Source organism: Nesoenas mayeri, assembly GCF_963082525.1.
Source record: "Nesoenas mayeri genome assembly, chromosome: 1".
Classification (NCBI taxonomy): domain Eukaryota; kingdom Metazoa; phylum Chordata; class Aves; order Columbiformes; family Columbidae; genus Nesoenas; species Nesoenas mayeri.
This window is the reverse complement of record NC_137541.1, coordinates 38,799,331-38,815,933: the sequence shown is the minus strand read 5'-3', so window position 1 is coordinate 38,815,933 and position 16,603 is coordinate 38,799,331. Positions and strand designations below refer to the sequence as shown.

The 16,603-nt window shown below is 53.2% G+C and overlaps 1 protein-coding gene across 1 annotated transcript; it reads left to right on the top strand.

The window, feature by feature from the left end:
• Positions 1–226: 226 nt before the first annotated feature.
• CARD10 (caspase recruitment domain family member 10) lies at positions 227–14,629 on the top strand (the record flags this gene model as incomplete). The annotated part of the gene is given in 21 exon segments (XM_080360957.1): positions 227–272; positions 275–583; positions 953–1,090; positions 1,379–1,704; positions 4,058–4,240; positions 4,596–4,751; positions 4,880–5,005; positions 5,167–5,361; positions 5,458–5,604; positions 6,378–6,493; positions 6,749–6,789; positions 7,462–7,582; positions 8,084–8,264; positions 9,083–9,206; positions 9,558–9,798; positions 10,101–10,170; positions 10,537–10,636; positions 11,101–11,259; positions 13,292–13,413; positions 14,060–14,175; positions 14,422–14,629. Coding segments are annotated over 21 exon segments (3,225 nt in total), but the record flags the coding sequence as incomplete, so codon positions are not given.
• Positions 14,630–16,603: the final 1,974 nt, after the last annotated feature.

Genomic DNA, 16,603 nt, shown 5'->3' with positions numbered 1-16,603 from the left:
CAGTGAAAACTCTTGATTCTGAGAGTTTTCTGTTCTCAGGGATGGGGACGAAGGAAAGATGTGCAATGGTTGGGGGAATTTAAGAGTACTTCAGGGGTGAAGATCACGTTTTCCCTAGACTTCCCACTGTGTGTGTTTCTAACCCCCTTATACGCTACTACTGTCTGCCTCCTGCATATCTAAGGCCCTAAGTGGACACATTGAGATCCTGCTGGATTGATTTGTCTGTAAAATGGCTTCTGATGTATTTGAGTCCCATTTGCAAGACCATACCTTGGCTCATGTTCTCCCATGGCTGCTCTTGCCTTTTACCCTCTGTTTCTTCATCACTCCTCAGAGCTCTTCTTTCCTTTTAACCTCCCAGCCCTGGAGAATGCTTCTCTCCAAACCTGCAGCCTCTCGGAGCAGGAAGAGGAAGAAGACACCATCTGGGAGAAGATTGAGAGTGTGCGGCACCAGCTGACCCGCTCCCTGAACCCTGCGAAGCTCACCCCGTACCTGCGCCAGTGCCGCGTGATAGATGAGCAGGATGAGGAGGAGGTGCTGAATTCATGCCGATTCCCTTGCAAAAGCAACCAGACAGGTGAGAGAAAGCACAAACTTGCACGGAGGTGGGCCTACTTTGTGAGAGACAACCTGGTTTTGATAGGCAAGGGATGCTACCCAGCATGTAGTGTTGTGGCCTCCTGGTGCCTCCTGCTGCACTGCTACCCCAGCTTTGTTGTTCCCTGAGATGCTCTATAGCCAGACCTCCCTCTCATCCTCTGTGGGACTCCCCCTGGCTGCACATAGATGAGGGCAGAGCTCCATCCCATTCCCTCCTCTAGACATTCCTTTTTTGTGAGTGGAGGTAGAACTGGTGGAGATGCTAATTCGTATAATGAAGCTGGGCTATGCTGTTTTCTCTCTGATTTGCAGGGAATTCATCCTAGCTCTTTATACCTTCTTCCAGGCTACCTGATGGACATCCTTCGGCGCCGCGGGAAACGAGGCTACGAAGCCTTCCTGGAGTCCTTAGAGTTTTACTACCCAGAGCATTACACCCGGCTAACGGGGAGGGAGCCGGCCCAGCGCTGCTCTATGATCCTGGGTAAGGGCAGGCACTGCTTGCAGGGGAAGGGCCATAAATCTGTCCCTGTGCATGTATAAAGCCCTGGTTCATGCTGTGTGCAAGGAACACTGACAGCTCTGTGTTCTGGATCTGGCAGGAAGGGGGACAAATGTATGTATGTGATAGACCATGGTGCCGTAAGCCTGGGACAAGAAGGGCTTAGGAGAACTTGGCACCTCTCGGTGGAAAACAGAGTGTTGGGTTGCTCTTTTGGGGGTTATGCCTGTCTTAGCAGCCAGGACCTGATTCTCTTTTGTCTCCCCTTAGATGAGGAAGGCCCTGAGGGACTCACTCAGTTCCTTATGATGGAGGTGAAAAAGGTGAGGGCTCAGAGGAAGGAGCACCTGCTGAAGGAACACCAGCTCCAGGTGAAAAACCAGGCATTGGAGCAAGAGCAGGCCAGGATGGAGCAGCAGCTGCAGGAGCTCCAGAAGGTGCAGGAGCGTTGCCAGCATCTGAGAGAGGAGTGGGACTCCAACAGCTTGGAGCTGCTGAGGCTGAAGGATGAGAACTACATGATGGCCATGCGCTATGCGCAGCTCTGCGAGGAGAAGAACATGGCTGTGCTGCGGAGCCGAGACCTGCAGCTGGTGGTACGGCCCTGGGGAGCGTGGGTGGTGGTGGTGGGAGGTGGTGGGGTTCTGATGGCTGAGAGGGATGCACACGGGTGACTGCACGTGGTGGCCCATGACTGTGAAGGAGCTGATGGCAGGTGGGACGTGTGTTGGGGTGCATGTCCCTGCTCTTGATGGTGAGCACGCCTTGTGCAAGGCAGAGCGGCCAAGTCATGAGCACGACATGGGAGACTCACCACTGCCCTAGGGCAGCTGGAGATACGTCACCTAGAGGAAACAAACCCAAGTCAGAAGAGCTGCCAGGGCGATGCCTTCCCCAGTATCTGTCAGCCTGGCCATTGGTACCACAGAATAGTTTGGGTTGGAAGGGACCTTCAAAGGTCATCTAGTCCAACCCCCTGCAATGAGCAGGGACATCTTCAACTAGATCAGGTTGCTCAGAGCCCCATCCAGCCTGGCCTTGAATGTCTCCAGGGATGGGGCATCTACCACCTCTCTGGGCAAACTGCCAGTGTTTTACCACCCTCATCGTAAAAAATTTCTTTCCCATGTCCAGCCTGAATCTCCCCTCCTTTAGTTTAAAACTATGACCCCTTGTCTTATTGCAACAGGCCCTGCTAAAAAGTCTGTCCCCATCTTTCTCATAGGCCCCTTTAAAGTACTGAAAGGCCACAATAAGGTCTCCCAGGAGCCTTGTTTTCTCCAGGCTGAACAACCCCAACTCTCAGCCTGTCCTCACAGCAGAGCTGTTCCAGCCCTCTGATAATTTTTGTGGCCTCCTCTGGACCCTCTCCAACAGGTCCATGTCTTACATGCACTGAGGGCTCTGATGTTGGATCCAGTACTCCATGAGATGCCCCATCTCCTCCTGCATTCACTTGCTGCCCTGCACTGCCTGCTCTGCTGATGGTTGCCTGTGTCCAGGCAGCACAGGAAGGCAGCAGGCAGCTGATTCTGTCGAGTGTTTGTATTTACTTCTTCCCCGGGAAAGGGCTTGCATTTTTCTCTTTCTAGTGAGGATGGTGGCACATGGGGTGCTGGGCGTGTGTGCACTGCTTGGAGCTGCCCAGCCACCTCACTGCTCATAGTAGTGAGTGTTTTGCCGCAGACTCCATCCCCCCCTCTCCTCGCTGCTCCCCATCGCCTCCTCATCTGTCTCATGACGTTCGGGAGACTCATGCCCCGCATACCTGAAGGAATTCGTGACACTGTGCTCCAGCTGCCAAGCTCTCACCTCCAGCAAACACGCGCCCATTTCCTGCCTGGGCAAGGACAGCCCTACCTTGAACCTATTAATAACCTGGTTTCCTTGGTGCTCTCCTGCTTCCTGGCATTCCCCCCACCAGTCTGGGCCTGGACCTCTCACGCAGCCCCGCGGCTACCTTTCACTCCTCATCCTGCTCTGGCAGAGCTGGGATCCTCCCCTGCTTGTTATCTGGTATTCCTGCCAATGCCAGCTCCCCTGGGCCTCCTCTGAGCAGGGAGGTAAATTATTTGTGCATGACTGTGGGCTGGAGAAATCCCCTTGGAAGCATTGGCAGCCACCAGGTCCCCAGCCTGCCTTCCCCTTCTGGCTCCAGGGTCCAGAAGTGACTAGTCCCCAGAACTCCTTGGAGATCTTTTGGGCAGATTTGCAGAGGTAATGCAGTTCCCAAGTCCCTCCTTGGCAATTTTGGCAGTGCTTCTTACTACTCAGTGGCTTTGATGGGTTTTCCCTGCCCCATTTGCTTTCAGAGCCTACCTGACAGTGAAACTCTGGTTCTCTGATCAACCTCATCGGTTGCTACAGGTCTGTGAGGACCTCCCTTACTCCTAAAAGTAACTGACTTCTGCTGTCTCCAGTGACACGTTGGTGGAGGAGTGTGAGAGCAGGCCAGGTGTGATGAAGCACCTGTGGTACCCTGCAGCCTTCAGGAGCTTGAGCCTCAGACACTTCCCAGGCCAGAGGTGACCTCCTCGCACCAAAAAGCCTCCAGTGGATTTTTCTGCTGCAAATTTGTTTCTCAGCTGTTCTAGAAGCTGGGGAGCCTTTGAGATACTCACAGCTGCTGGTTCTGGCAGTGCACCAGAGGTGCTGGTCCACCGGCGTTCAGGGATGCCTCAAGGTGGCAAGAAAGTCATTGCACCAAGAGAGGATCTTGAGACTCAGTGTGCTTATGCAAGTGCATCTTCCTCCTTTGCCCTGCAGGGAAAATCTTTTGTGTGCAGCTGTGCTAACCTTGGCCCAACTGTAGGATAGTCCTTCACATGGTTGCCCAGCCTCTGCTTTCCTTGTCTCCAGAAGCCAAGTATCCTCTCTGCTTCACTCTCCTGCTAAGGCAGAGTTGCAGGGGCCGTGTGTGTCAGACTATGTTTCTTCCCGGAGTTGTAGGTGGACCAGCTGAAATGCAAAGTGACCAGCCTGGAGGAGGAGTGCAGCCTGCTGCGGAAACAGGTGTCTACACCGCCCCAGCGAGAGGTGGAGGAGCGGGGCCACCCCGATGCTGTGTCCGAGCTGTGGGCTGAGAACCAGCGGCTCACAGCTTCGCTGCAGGAGCTGCAGGGCAAATTGCAGGTACCTAGTGGGGCAGGGCAGGCTCCAGGTTGTCTCCTTTCCTGGGGCACCCCCAGTGCTGGTGACATGGGCACTGGAAAGATGGGGGAAATCATTGTCCTCTGCTGGTCTGTCCCTTCCTCTGAGAATATTGCTTGGCTATGGTGGCTGCCCTTGCTTCTGGGTAATGATGGGTCCTTGTTTCCAGCTTGTGACTCTTGGATGTGCTCACAAGTGGGACTTTGTGCCTTGGAGTGCATGGTAGATTAATGCAGGAGTGATGGTGGCAGTCTTGCCAGTCTGCCTGTCACTGCCCTGGTCTGAAGGAGCTCCCTTGATGCTTGTGGTGCAGTGATATTACCCTCTCTCCTCCTAGAAGCCTGGTGAGGGCCCAGTGCCAGGCTCTGAGCAGATCCTGCTGGACATCCTGGAGCACGACTGGAAGGAAGCCCAAGATGACCGGCAAGATCTCTGCCAGAAACTCAACTCCTTGCAGAACGAGCTGCAGTGGGCTGAAGAGCTGAGGGATAAGGTAGAACATCCATCACTACCCCCATCCCTGCACACAGATCAGGTCCTGGAAGAGCGGGGAGAGAGTAGGTTAGGAAGCCATAGCAGTTGCTTCCAAGAGGGCTAATGCTTGTTGCCCACTGTTGCCAGTACCTGCAGGAGGTGGAAGATCTGCAGCTGAAATACCGGACGCTGCAGAAGGACTGTGATCTCTACAAGCATCGGATGAACACAGTGCTGCTGCAGCTAGAGGAGATTGAGAAAGAGCGGGACCAGGTGAATTGCCCTCTGTCTTCCAACAGGACCAGGGCTTTCATCTCTGCTCCAGATACACCCCTCCTTCCCCACTGGATCTTTTCCATCCATGCCAGGGTGGGAGGTGGGGATTAGTGATGCAGTCCTCCACCTTTTCTCACTTTCAACCTGGCTCCTTGCAGGCAATCCAGCACCGTGATGGGGTGCAGCTACAATACTCCCAGAGCTTGATTGAGAAGGACCAGTACCGCAAACGTGTGCGGGCCTTGGAAGAGGAGAGGGACGAGCTCCTAAGCAAGCTGAGCCAGGCAGAAGGGCTGAACAGCACTCTGGAGGCACAGCTGCAGCGCTGCCAAGGCAGCCGCAGCCTAAGCAAGGTGAGGGTGGCTGGAAGGAAGGGGGAACAGAAGGCAGGGGGCATCAGGGCTGATTTCTGAGGGATGCAATGAGATGATGAGTCCCTTCTCTCCCAGATGTGCAGCTCTTCCTACTCCCTCTGCTCCAACCTCAGCAGCACCTGGAGCCTTGTAGACAACCCTTCCAGCTTTACGAATGGAGTTGTGGATGCACTGGGGGTTTCTGCTATCCCGTTCCCAGGGGATTCAGCCATTCAGAGCATGGTGAGCACTTGACCCTGACAGGCTGGCCCTCGGCTGAGGGCAGTGGAGAACCAAGCTGCTCAAGAATGGCACAGAGACATTGGAGCAGGTTCAGTATGGGTCTGTGACTTGGTGGAAGACTGGGCAGGGGGTGGTGTGTAAGGTGGGAGCAAGCCCCAGGTGCAAACCTTTGTTCTCTTGGTCTCTGACCAACTGGCCAATGCTGCAACAAAGTGTGCAGCACTCACGTGGGTGGGAATGGGGGCGAAGCAAAACTGTCTTTATCCCATATGACACCACAGAAATCAGCAGCCTCATGTAAAATGATACCCTCCCCAAAAGCTGTTTAATCTACATATGCTGGGGGAGAAACCCTAACTCTTTTGAAAATCCTGTAGTAGCATCATATTATTTATAAGGGAGTCAGGTTCTTTCCTTTGTCTCTTTGAACCCTCATCCTAGAGCACCATAAAATGGGCATTCCCATAGGTTGCTCACACCTCTGGGTGCGTGGTGGCTAAAAGTGAGATAAAATGGCAAGGCTGGATGTTGCTTTCATCTGCTGTTACTCCCATATCTTGTACATTGCAAAAAGTTGGGTACACAGTGTCATGTGTCTCCATCTGTGCTCTCTCATTGGGAAAACAAGGTGCCTTTGAGTATTTGGAGGGATGTGGATGATCCCTGAAAAGGGATGTGGTACCTTAGGAGCTGTTTGCAACCTAGGCCAAAGGGAGGGGAGAGGTGTGCTGGGTGTTGGTGTCAGCAGGCATCTTTCTTCCACTCTGCCCAAGGACGTGACACCCGACAGTGAGAAGGATATCAATCGCCTTTCCACCTTCCCTTTCCCACCTTGCGTCGGCTCCATCCTCCGACGGCAGCGGGAAGATAGGTGCATGCCCTACAAAAGGTGATTGCTGGGGGCTGACGGAGTCTGTGTGGCCTCTGTGGGGCTTGTGGGGGCCAGAGAGAGACAGCTGGCAGGGGAGAGGGAAGCCTGGAGTGGGGACTGAGAGGGGGGAGGCTCGCTGGGAGCTGCATGCTGGCTGCAGGGGGTTCTTTTTGGGGGGTGGGAGAAGGCTGTGGGGATGGGATTGAGAATGGGATGCAAACAGGCTTTGGAAAAGCTGCTGCCTCACAGCTCGCCTTCCTGTCTCTTTTGTAGCTTGTCCTGCGGCTCCTTTAGGAACATTGAAGATGCAACAGGTACCAGGATGGGGGCTTTTCCCAAAGGCCTTAGCTAAAAACAAGTGGTGGCTGTGGGGAGAGGGGTTGGACAACTGACCCTCCCTCATGCCTTTGGTTTGTGCAGCTCACTATGAGGGCTCTCCGCCTGTAGCATGGACCCACATGTCCCCCACATGCTGTGCCAGGCACAGCAGCTGGAAAACCTGGCTTTTCCCCTGCAGAGTAATGAGCTGTTCACATCAGCTCTGTTTAATTTATGGAGAGCTGCGTTTACAGACAACTTGATGTAGAGTTGAGGAAGCAGGTAACAGAAAAGAGAAATGCCTTTGCCCTGGGGTGCTATTGGTTCTGCATAATGGGTTGTAAATCTCCTGGAGTGCAGCTCCTGGTGCTGGTAGGTCCTGTGGTGGGTGCTGGTAGCTGATCTCCTCTGGGCACATCCAGGTGGCCATGACTGCTGCCGCCTTCTGACCAAAATGCTGACGAAGAGAGCAAAGATTTGCCCTTTTCAGTAGACATGGGAAAGCCTTTCCAGGAGGGTGACTGTCCAAAAACTCCCTGCAGCCTCAGCTTCCCAGTCAGATGCTAGAAAATGCCCAAGTAGGGGGTGACAGACCTTTGCCACCCTGAGAACATGAGCTCCCTGCAGCACTGATGTACCCTCTCTCTCCCTCTCGCTTTCTTTCCTAGGCAGTGGGTTTGCTAGTACCTTCCTTGGGGCCTTCTCCTCTTCTTCCAGCAGCACCTACAACAGGGTGAAGTCGGACATCTGCCTGTCCACGCTTCCGAGCCGTGAGGAGGTCACCAGGAGGTGACTAATGTTCTCTGAGCTTGGCACTCTGAGCCAGCTGCTTGGGGGGGATGTGCCATGATGCTGGAGGACCATGCTTGGGAGACCCTTCCTTTCTGCCTACTCCCTCGCGGGCTGTTTCTCGCTAATGGGAGAGGAGAGAAATGAAGATCCTATAGTCTTTGCTTCCTAGCAGGACTTGAGATTTTTGTGCTGTCCCATTTGTTGTGGATGTGGGGTGTGCGGTGTGGATGTTTCCCTAGGCTGGACACATCTCTCTAGGTAGGCACAGGATCGTGGGAGCCCAGCTTGGCTTCAGTGTTGGGGGCTAGAGGAATGGAAGAGGTTATATGGTTTCATAAGTTCTATGTATGTGCCCTGGTGGTGGCCGTGATCATGAGCTCTGTACTGCATGGTGCTCAATGCAATAAACACTCTGTAGCTGGACACAATGCATGGGGGACCTGTTCTTAGAAAAGGCAGCAAACTTCAGTTGCTGGACTTAGCATTTCTCCTTGCCAGGTCACTGGTGGTACAGCTCCCTAGCATGGGTCGCCCCAGCAACCCCTCAGCCCAGGAGAAGAGACTCAGAGCAGACATCTCCATCCTTGGAGGAAACAGGACAGGGATTTACGTCCAGTGGGTCAAGCCAGGCTCACGGGTTGAGGATGCAGGACTCAGGGAAGGGTGCCGGCTCATCGAGGTGAGTCCAGGAATGAGCTCGCTTTGTGGGTTTGCAAGGCACTAGGATGATGCAAGGAGTGTGGAGTGATCCCCAGTGCAAGTTTGCCTATGCCTTTGTAAAGTCCACCTCTATTTCTCCTGTTTCCTGGGACTGGTCCCTGCCTAGGGCTTTATGCAGCACAAACAACCATCCAGGTCTCATGGCACTCGAGTGTACTTGTGCATATAAAAGTGCTGAGACCTTCTGAAACACTTCCTTCAGTCGTGAGAGGGGAGAAACAAAAAGGAGTCATGCAGATTAAGACAGAAATGTAGCTACGTGTCCCTTGAGTTGTCTCACCTTGTAGTATTTCAGAGCAGTTTGCATCCTGCATCCCACACATACCTATTGTGAAGTGATCAGTTCTGGAGCAAGATTTGTGAGGCCTTCATGACCCTCCTGAGCTATAGAGAATGATTGCTCTGAAGAAAGCTCCTGGAGGGAGGGAAGGGCATTTATTTTGGCAAGAATGACACCACTTGAAATACAGCTATGCTTCTTGAATTAATATCCCACCTGTAACTGAAAATAAACTGGCTCTCCCGCCCTCACTCCCACACGCGTTCATGCACACACATTTGCTTTCACAGCAGCCCAGACTGGGTGGTGGCTGGCAGCAGGTATTTAGAGGCAGAGGGGGGAACCAGATGCAGGTTGAGGTTGCCTTTTCTCAAGCAGAACTTTCCCCAGGCCTACATTGCTCTGTAGCATCTCTTGTGTGGCCCTGGTGGGTGAGGGAGCTGGGGGGAAACATGCTCTTCCAGCCCCTAGGTCTAATGGCATCGGGTCCTTGCTAGCTGAGGGTGCCATCGCTGAAGGAAGAGGTGCTTTCTCTGGAGAACTGCACACGGGAGGTCGCCTACCTGAGCCTGCTGCATTGGGATGAGCCTTCCAGACTTGTCTTTCAGCTGGACCTGGAAGGTAAGACCCTGGGAGCTGGGTCTCCTTTGAGCCTGAGCTCTCTGCCTTCCTTTCCAGACCCTCCACCCAGCCCTGGAGGTGAATCTCAGTTATTCTCTCTCCTCTCCTGTTTGGTCCTAGGCCACCATGTGTGACACAGGGGCTGGCCATAGCTCCGGTAGTTTTCCCTGTCTGGTGTGACATGTACATCCTCTGAGTTACAGGATGGAGGTACAGACCTTCTGTCTGTTTGCCTCCTCTGCACCCCCTCACCCCAATCCATAGCATAACAGTTGTGCTGGGGACTTGCCTATCTTGTCGGTGACTGTTGTCTCGTGTGCCCTCACCGGTGACCTATATCTCCTGCTTCAGGATACCAGCCTCTGCGGGAAGCCCTAGAAGAAGGGAAGAAGTTTTCTGGAGACTCATTCTATGTACGCACCAACCTGTCCCTCCTGGAGCCATCAGATCCTTATGCACTGTGCGTCAAGTGTCGGGAGATCCTCCATGTCACGGACACCATGCACAAAGGGGGGCTGGAGTGGTACTGTTCCCGTGTCGATCCCTTGACCATGCGGGACCTGGACAAGGGGACAGTGCCCAACTACAGCAGGTAACCAGAATGAGGAGGAAGGCAGGCAGTACCTGGGGTACCTGAGTCCCATTTCTTTGTGGTGAACATGCCCTAGGAGTCCTGATGGGTGAGGATTGGCCTCTTGAATGTGTGGAATGCCCAAGCCTTGTATGGGGGACCAATGTGGTAGTGTTTGGGTACTGTTGAGAGACTGGGAGGTTGAGTGAGGGCTTTGATATGCTTCAGCAGGTCTCTGTGGGGTTTGGCAAAGAGGTTCACAGCAGGTTATAGTTCCTGGAGGGCTCTAGAGTTGTTTGAATGCAACCTCACTGTCTTTTCAGGGCTCACCAGCTTTTGAAGATCCAGGAGAAGGGCCAGATGCCTGGGCAGCAGAGGAGCCACAAAAATAATGTAAGCCAAAGAAGCCAGCAGTGAGAGCTCTGTGTGTGAGCCTATGGCCAGCTCACCACCTCACCATGCAATCTGCCCCATTCTGTTGGTAAAACAGACCATATGTGGCAGCCAAGATAGAAAGCAGAGCAGGGACTTATGCCCCAGGCAATGTTACTGCTCTGTGGCTGCTTTCCTACCTCCTTCCCACTTCCCAGACAGAACCTGATGGGCTGCAGACCCAGTCCCACGGTTTTTGTGTGTGCGCTCCATCCCATTTGCTGGCAGGTGTTCTGCAGCCAGCCCTGTGTGTGTGTGTCTGTGTGTGTGTACATGTGTGTGAAATGCTCAGTGCTCTCAGCCTTATTGCCCTCACTTTCTCCTCAGCTAAAGAAACGGGCCTTGGACCAACTGCGCCTGGTGAAATCCAAACCGCACAGAAGCTCAAAACAGCCCCCTCAGCAGCTGTGGCTGGACCCCTGCTCAGGTGAGCTGTGACCCCTGCAACTGCCCCATCGCCCTTGGAGACCCAGTCATTGCCTGTGGGCACTGAAGGGACGTTGGCATCTGGGATGCCTCAGTCTCTTTGCTCAGGGTCCCTCTTATAACTGTGGTAATGGGATTTTGGGAAGTCCATGCTCCTTTCCCTAGGCTTTATGGGTCTTTGCATTGCTTTTGTGGCTTTTGGGGTCACCTGTTTTTTTGTGGAGAATAAACTGGTTTGTAATTCAAGGGAGTCCCAGGAAATGGGCAAGGAGGGCTACAGCCAGAGGTGGGTGAGTGTTGTAACCAGGGCAGGATCTCATCTGGGACACAGGATGGTTGGTAGGTGCCTCCATGAGTTAGGATGAGGGGACAGTACAGGAAGAACTGGGTGGTCTGTGGGCTAGTGGCAGCCTCATCTCCCATGTTCTCACCTTTGGCTTTCTCTTTTTCATCCTTGTCTTCCAGACTCAGATATGAGGCTGAGGCCTTACAGCCTGGTGCGCCCTGTGGTGGTGAAGACGCCCCGTCCTGTGGTGCTGTCACCTAACTGCATTGCACCACGGCTCATCAGGAACCTGGTGGACTTGCCCACTTCTCGGCTGGACTTCCACGTGTGCCCAGCAGGTAGGCAGCAATGAGTGGTTGACATGACCAAGGCCATTTTAGGAGCCTATGGCTGAGTGAGGTAAGGTATGCAAGTCTCTTACTTCTCAAGGCTGCTTTTACCTTCTGCCACTTTTTAGCCACCTGGTAGGAAGCTCAGATGTTGCTCAAGGAGGTCACTTCTGTGGAGGCCTTGGTCAGTCCAACTCAGGGAAGAAGTGCTCTTAGTGCTGGAAGTAGGAGATGTGGTCTCATGGAACTATCGGAGAGGACATGAGGTGTCTCTTCAGTGGCTAAGTGTGGGGGTCTCTCACTCTTCTCAAACAACACCCGTTGACAGGTCACCTTTTTGGGCAGAGTCTTCAAGACGTTCTCTTCTATTTTTACCTGTGTCCTGTCCCTTTGGCTGGCAGGGAAACCAGACCTTCCTTTTGGTCTCATGGGGCATGGGGATCCTCTCTCTTCCCTTGAGCTGGTGGTGGTGGTGTTGCATTGCTGCTCTGGGTGGCTCTTGCCAGAGATGAAGCCCCTGGCTGAGGTGGGATCTGCATGTTGACCTTCTACCAGCTCTTCCTCCTTGGGGACAAGAGGATCCAGCCTTAGTGCTATTGTCCTCTCCCTTCTGCCAGTAGCATGAGGCTGGCACACCTCTGCAGAGGCTGCTGGGGAAAGGGCTTTTTTCCCATAGTGAATTTTTACATAGGACATCTCATTTCTTCCTTCCTCCTCCCTTCTCCACCTCTCTCCTTTCCCCATGTTTAAACTTCTCCCTTTGTGAACTGCAGGACTGAAAAATGAGTTAGTATATTTTCGGGGGGGGGAGGCGGGAAGTGGTGATGGAGGTAGTGAAAAGTCTTAGGTTTGCTGAAGAAGAGTGGCTCTGCAAATTTTGGCCGCTGGGCTCCTTGTCTGAGTGACTTGAGCATATATCCTGCTCTGCTGAGCCCTCTGCAGGGTCCTCCAAACATTGCATGGGGATGTGCTTCGAAGTCATTACTGCGGTTGGTGAATTGACACTGAGGGAAAAACCTCCCTTCACTCCTGCCAGTTTTGCTTGTTGTGGGGGAAGGAAGGTGATCCAGGAGCCTCAAGCCATTTATCTTTGCTGCCTTTATTTTACCTTGGAGAACTCCCCAGGCAGTGCAGAGTTAGTCTGAGCCAGCCCAGCTTCCCCAGGAGCCTCCCGCCCCCAAAGGGAACAGATGACTTTGAAGGATCCAGCTCTACCTGGGAAGTACCTGTGCCACCAAGCAGAGGTAGCAGAGAATGCCCAGCCAGCCTGGAGCATCACCTCTCTGCTGTTCTCCTGCCTGGCATTCCTCAGCTGCTGGGTTCTGTCCTTCTACCTCCAAGCAGGTGGAGGTGGCTCAGGCTGTTGCCAAGAAAAGGAGGTTCAGAATCACAGAATCAGAATGGTTGGGGTTGGAAAGGACCTCTGGAGATCATCTAGTCCAAGCACTGTGCTGAAGCAGGTTCACCTAGAGCAGGTTATTCTAGATTGTGTCCAGGCAGGTTTTGAATGTCTCCAGAGAAGGAGACTCCACAGCCTCTCTGAGCAGCTTGCTTCCTATTTTCTTCCCACTCTCCCATGCCAAATATTTGCTCCCTTTGCTTCCTCAGCCCTGCTGCTTGCTGGAGCCACCTACGAGCCCATGCAGCTCACAAACCCTGCAGAAAACCTACCTGACAAAATGAAGTGATTACTTTTCTGCCACATTCTGTTATGGAGGGGGTGGGACAGTGTGGCAGTAGGGAAGGGGGGATCGAGGCTGTGAGCTGGCTTAGGTTGCTGCAATACTGCAACACAGATGCTGGCCTTGCCCTGCAAGGTGTCTTCAGCTGTGATATCTTGCTTGTTCTGTACGCAGAAAGCTGCAGGAGATCCATGCCAATGTGTAATGTTGTATAATTAGACTCACTCTCCAGAATCCATAAACAGGGAACTCAATAAGCATCAGCGTGGCAGTAGACATACAGGATCTGAGGTAGGAAGTGTGTGCAAAAGGGAGAAGGGGCTGACATCTCCCTTTTCATATCTCCTCTTGGCTTGCAGAGAAGCTGGCAGACTGGAATCGGAGTGCTACCCACGCTCAGAAACACCCTGTGTCTAGAAGTGCCCCCCAGGACTGGAGGGAGAGCGGGCAAATCCGCATGATCCAGGAGGCAATGGAAAAGGTGCTGAGCTGTTTGATGTGGAGAGAGGAGGCCAGCATGGGGCACCCTGCTCAGATTGGGAGAGAGGAGGGGACAGCTGAGCTAGGGGGAGGGAGGGTAGTGTGGTGATAGAGAAGGAGCTGCTTGCTTGGGGGCTGTGTAATTTGGAGGGTGTTTGAGGTCCAGGTGCTATGGGGTTATGGAGCAGCAGATATGGACTTCTCCCTGATACTCTGTTGAGCTCAGGTGAAAGAAATGGCAATTGGGGATTCGTGAAGGAGGCAGTGGGAAATACCATACACAGAAGTGACCTCCCTGCTCTCACATTCCTCATCTTCACCAAAGCAGCAACACCTCTGCTCAGGGTAGATGGAGAAATGTGGGGCTGCGGGTGATAATGATGACAAAGGGGATATGAAGATGAGCTGTGGCCAAGTAAGGGGACTGTTGGACTCTTGGGTTGGGTTGGGGATGATAGAGTGGGTGACCCTGCTCTTTAATTCTCCCCTTCCCTCTTGGCCCTGTCTGTAAATCCCACATTTAATGGAATTACTATTGGAAAAGCAATGACATTTCACAGTATGTGGTTTGATTTAATATAACTGTCAGGGGCTGGGGTTATTTTTTCTCCATTTAAATCAGTAAATCTGTTCAATTTCCTTTCCAGAATAAACACTGCCTACTAGAGCTGGGAGTTCAGTGTGTGAGGGATCTAATTAAAAGTGAAATATACCCCATCGTTATCCATGTCGAGGTCACCGAGAAGAATGTTAGAGGACTCAGGTAAGAAGAGCTGGAGTGGCATGGATGAAGGGTTTCACTGAAGGGGAGAGAAACCCTTGTTTCTGTTCAGAGGGAGGAACAAGGACTGGGGTGGGAGCGCTTGCTCTGTGTATGTTGGGCTTGGCTGCTGTGAGGGGAAAAAGGGCAGGAAAATTGGCTTTGTGTGCATGAGAAGGATTCCTTGGGTGTTTCTGCCACCCTGTCTCTCTATGCCAAGGGTAACACTCATCCCTGTGTTTTCCCCAGGAGCTTGCTGGGGAAGGTGGGCCAGCGGGACTCGGAGGTGCTGAAGTTCTGCCGTGATGTGGAGCAGGCTCTCCACACTCTGCCATGCTCCTGGGCCCGTGTGGAGTCTCACGCCTGGAGCCACATCGAGGAGCTGCCCAAGGTGGTTCGGGGATGCATCTTCCAGGAGCAAACTCGCCCACTGTGGATTGAGGAGGGCGATGACTGAGCTGGGGATAGCAGAGCGGGCACTGCCGGCTACCATCTCAATGAATGTTCTCAGAGGTCCCTGCCTCCCCAGGGTTCCTCCAGGTAGCATGTCCTTCCTCCCTGAGGGGATTCTGGCGGCAAAGGCCCCCAGGGGTAGCCTTTCTGGTCCCTTTGAGGCCACCAAGATCTGGGGAGTAACGTGTGCTGCCTCCCCAGTCTGAGCTTCCTGTATTTTATTGGAGGGACATCTTCCAGTGTCATGGTAGAAACCACCCTTGTGGGCTGTTCCACATCACCTTGGGCTGCTCTTGTCTCTGGTACATGATCAGATTGCCAGGTGGGGAATGTAGGGGAACTGTGTGGCATCAGACTGTGTGGGAGCATATCTCACACACATCTGAAACCCATCACCTCTGTCTCCCCTGTGGCACTGTGTGCTTGGGGTCCCCTCTTCTCCTGTCTACCTCGTCTCTGGCCCCACGGCATAGGAAGCACAGCTCGTGTGCCAACACCCCTCCATGGCTGGAGTGACACTAAGCTTGCAACAAACCCTCATTTTATAGGAGCTGTACTCTTTATTGCTTGTAAATTATTAATGAAGCCTTTTATTGGCAAACCGCATATAAAGGAGAATTAAATGCCATTCATAATGGAAGTGGGTGGCAGGCTCTGGGCTTGTTTGTTACTGGGAAGGTTTGGGTGATGCATGATGGGGTATTTTTCTCCTCTAGCCGGGGCTCAACTGCCCAGCCCTCCAGGGGAAGGTGGGAGCACTGCTCTTGCTGTTGTAGGGCAGCAAGAGGTATGGGGAGAGAACAGGCTTGAATGTGCTGCAGACCCAGCTTTCTTCCATTTCTACTTGCCCCCTGTTTTTCAGTCCCTCGCCTCTCCCTAGTGCTGCTGTTGGCCAGGTTGCCCTAGGAAAACCAGATAAAAGCTCACTTGATGTATCTGGCTGAGGTCCCTAGACCTTCTCATCCGTCCATGCCCTGGCTACTGTGAAGTGACAAGCCAGCTACCTTGTCCTCTTGAGAGACAACAGTGAGACTGAGCCCAGCCACACTGCCAGGAGAGTGGGGATCCTCCTTGCCCCTCCACTGGGGGCCGTTCTGACCCTGACATGGGGCTGAATGGGGGTTCAGGCTCTGGCAGAGGGAAGATGGAGGGCTCACCAGCCCCGCTACAGGAAAGGTGTGCCAGGATAACCCCGTCATGGAAAGGTGGTGGTTGTGGTGGTAGATGGTCTTTCCTGGGGCATGCAAGAGGAAAATGGGGTCTGTGGCTCTGGGAAGCTCTGTGGAGTGAGAGACCAGGCAGAAGGCTAAGCCCACTGCTCCTGGGGTCAATGGGAAGAGATGGGCAACCAGACCTAGAGAGTCAAGTCCTCTCTGTGTCCTCCTTGGCTCTATGATTAGGGCATTGCTAGTGCCATGCACTTTCGAAGCTCTGAGCAAAGATAAAGTTGCTGATTTTCACAGGTCCCCTGTGAGGTGTTATTTCAGGCTCTAAACCAGTTGCCTGTGTCTTTTATGAGGACGAGAGTGAAGGGGGGGAGGAAAGAAAATGAAAAGATTTTAACCTGCAGTCACTCAAATGTAGAGCAAAGCCCCAGATTTGCCCTGGAGCAATGCAGCTCTTCTCACAGGGACCGGGGAACTGGTGTAACACATGGCTCCAGGTGAATGCTCCCAAATGACATCCACTCCAGGGGATGCAGCCCAAGCATCCCAACACAGCCAGCCCCCTGGGAAGGTGCTTGCCCTGCAGGCAAACAAAGTGGGACTCTTGTTTAGCTGATAAGAAAAGTCCCAAAGCAAGCTCCTGTTCACCCTGGCATGGATTTAGAGATTAGAGCCTGCATCTTTGCAAGAAAAAAAGTAATGTTTGAGTACCCAGGGAAAACATTTCACATAAGGCACTCTGATTCAGGGCTTGACAGTTCCTCCTGCCCCCACTGGCACTGGGACCAGCCTTATGACCTAGGTTGAGGGTG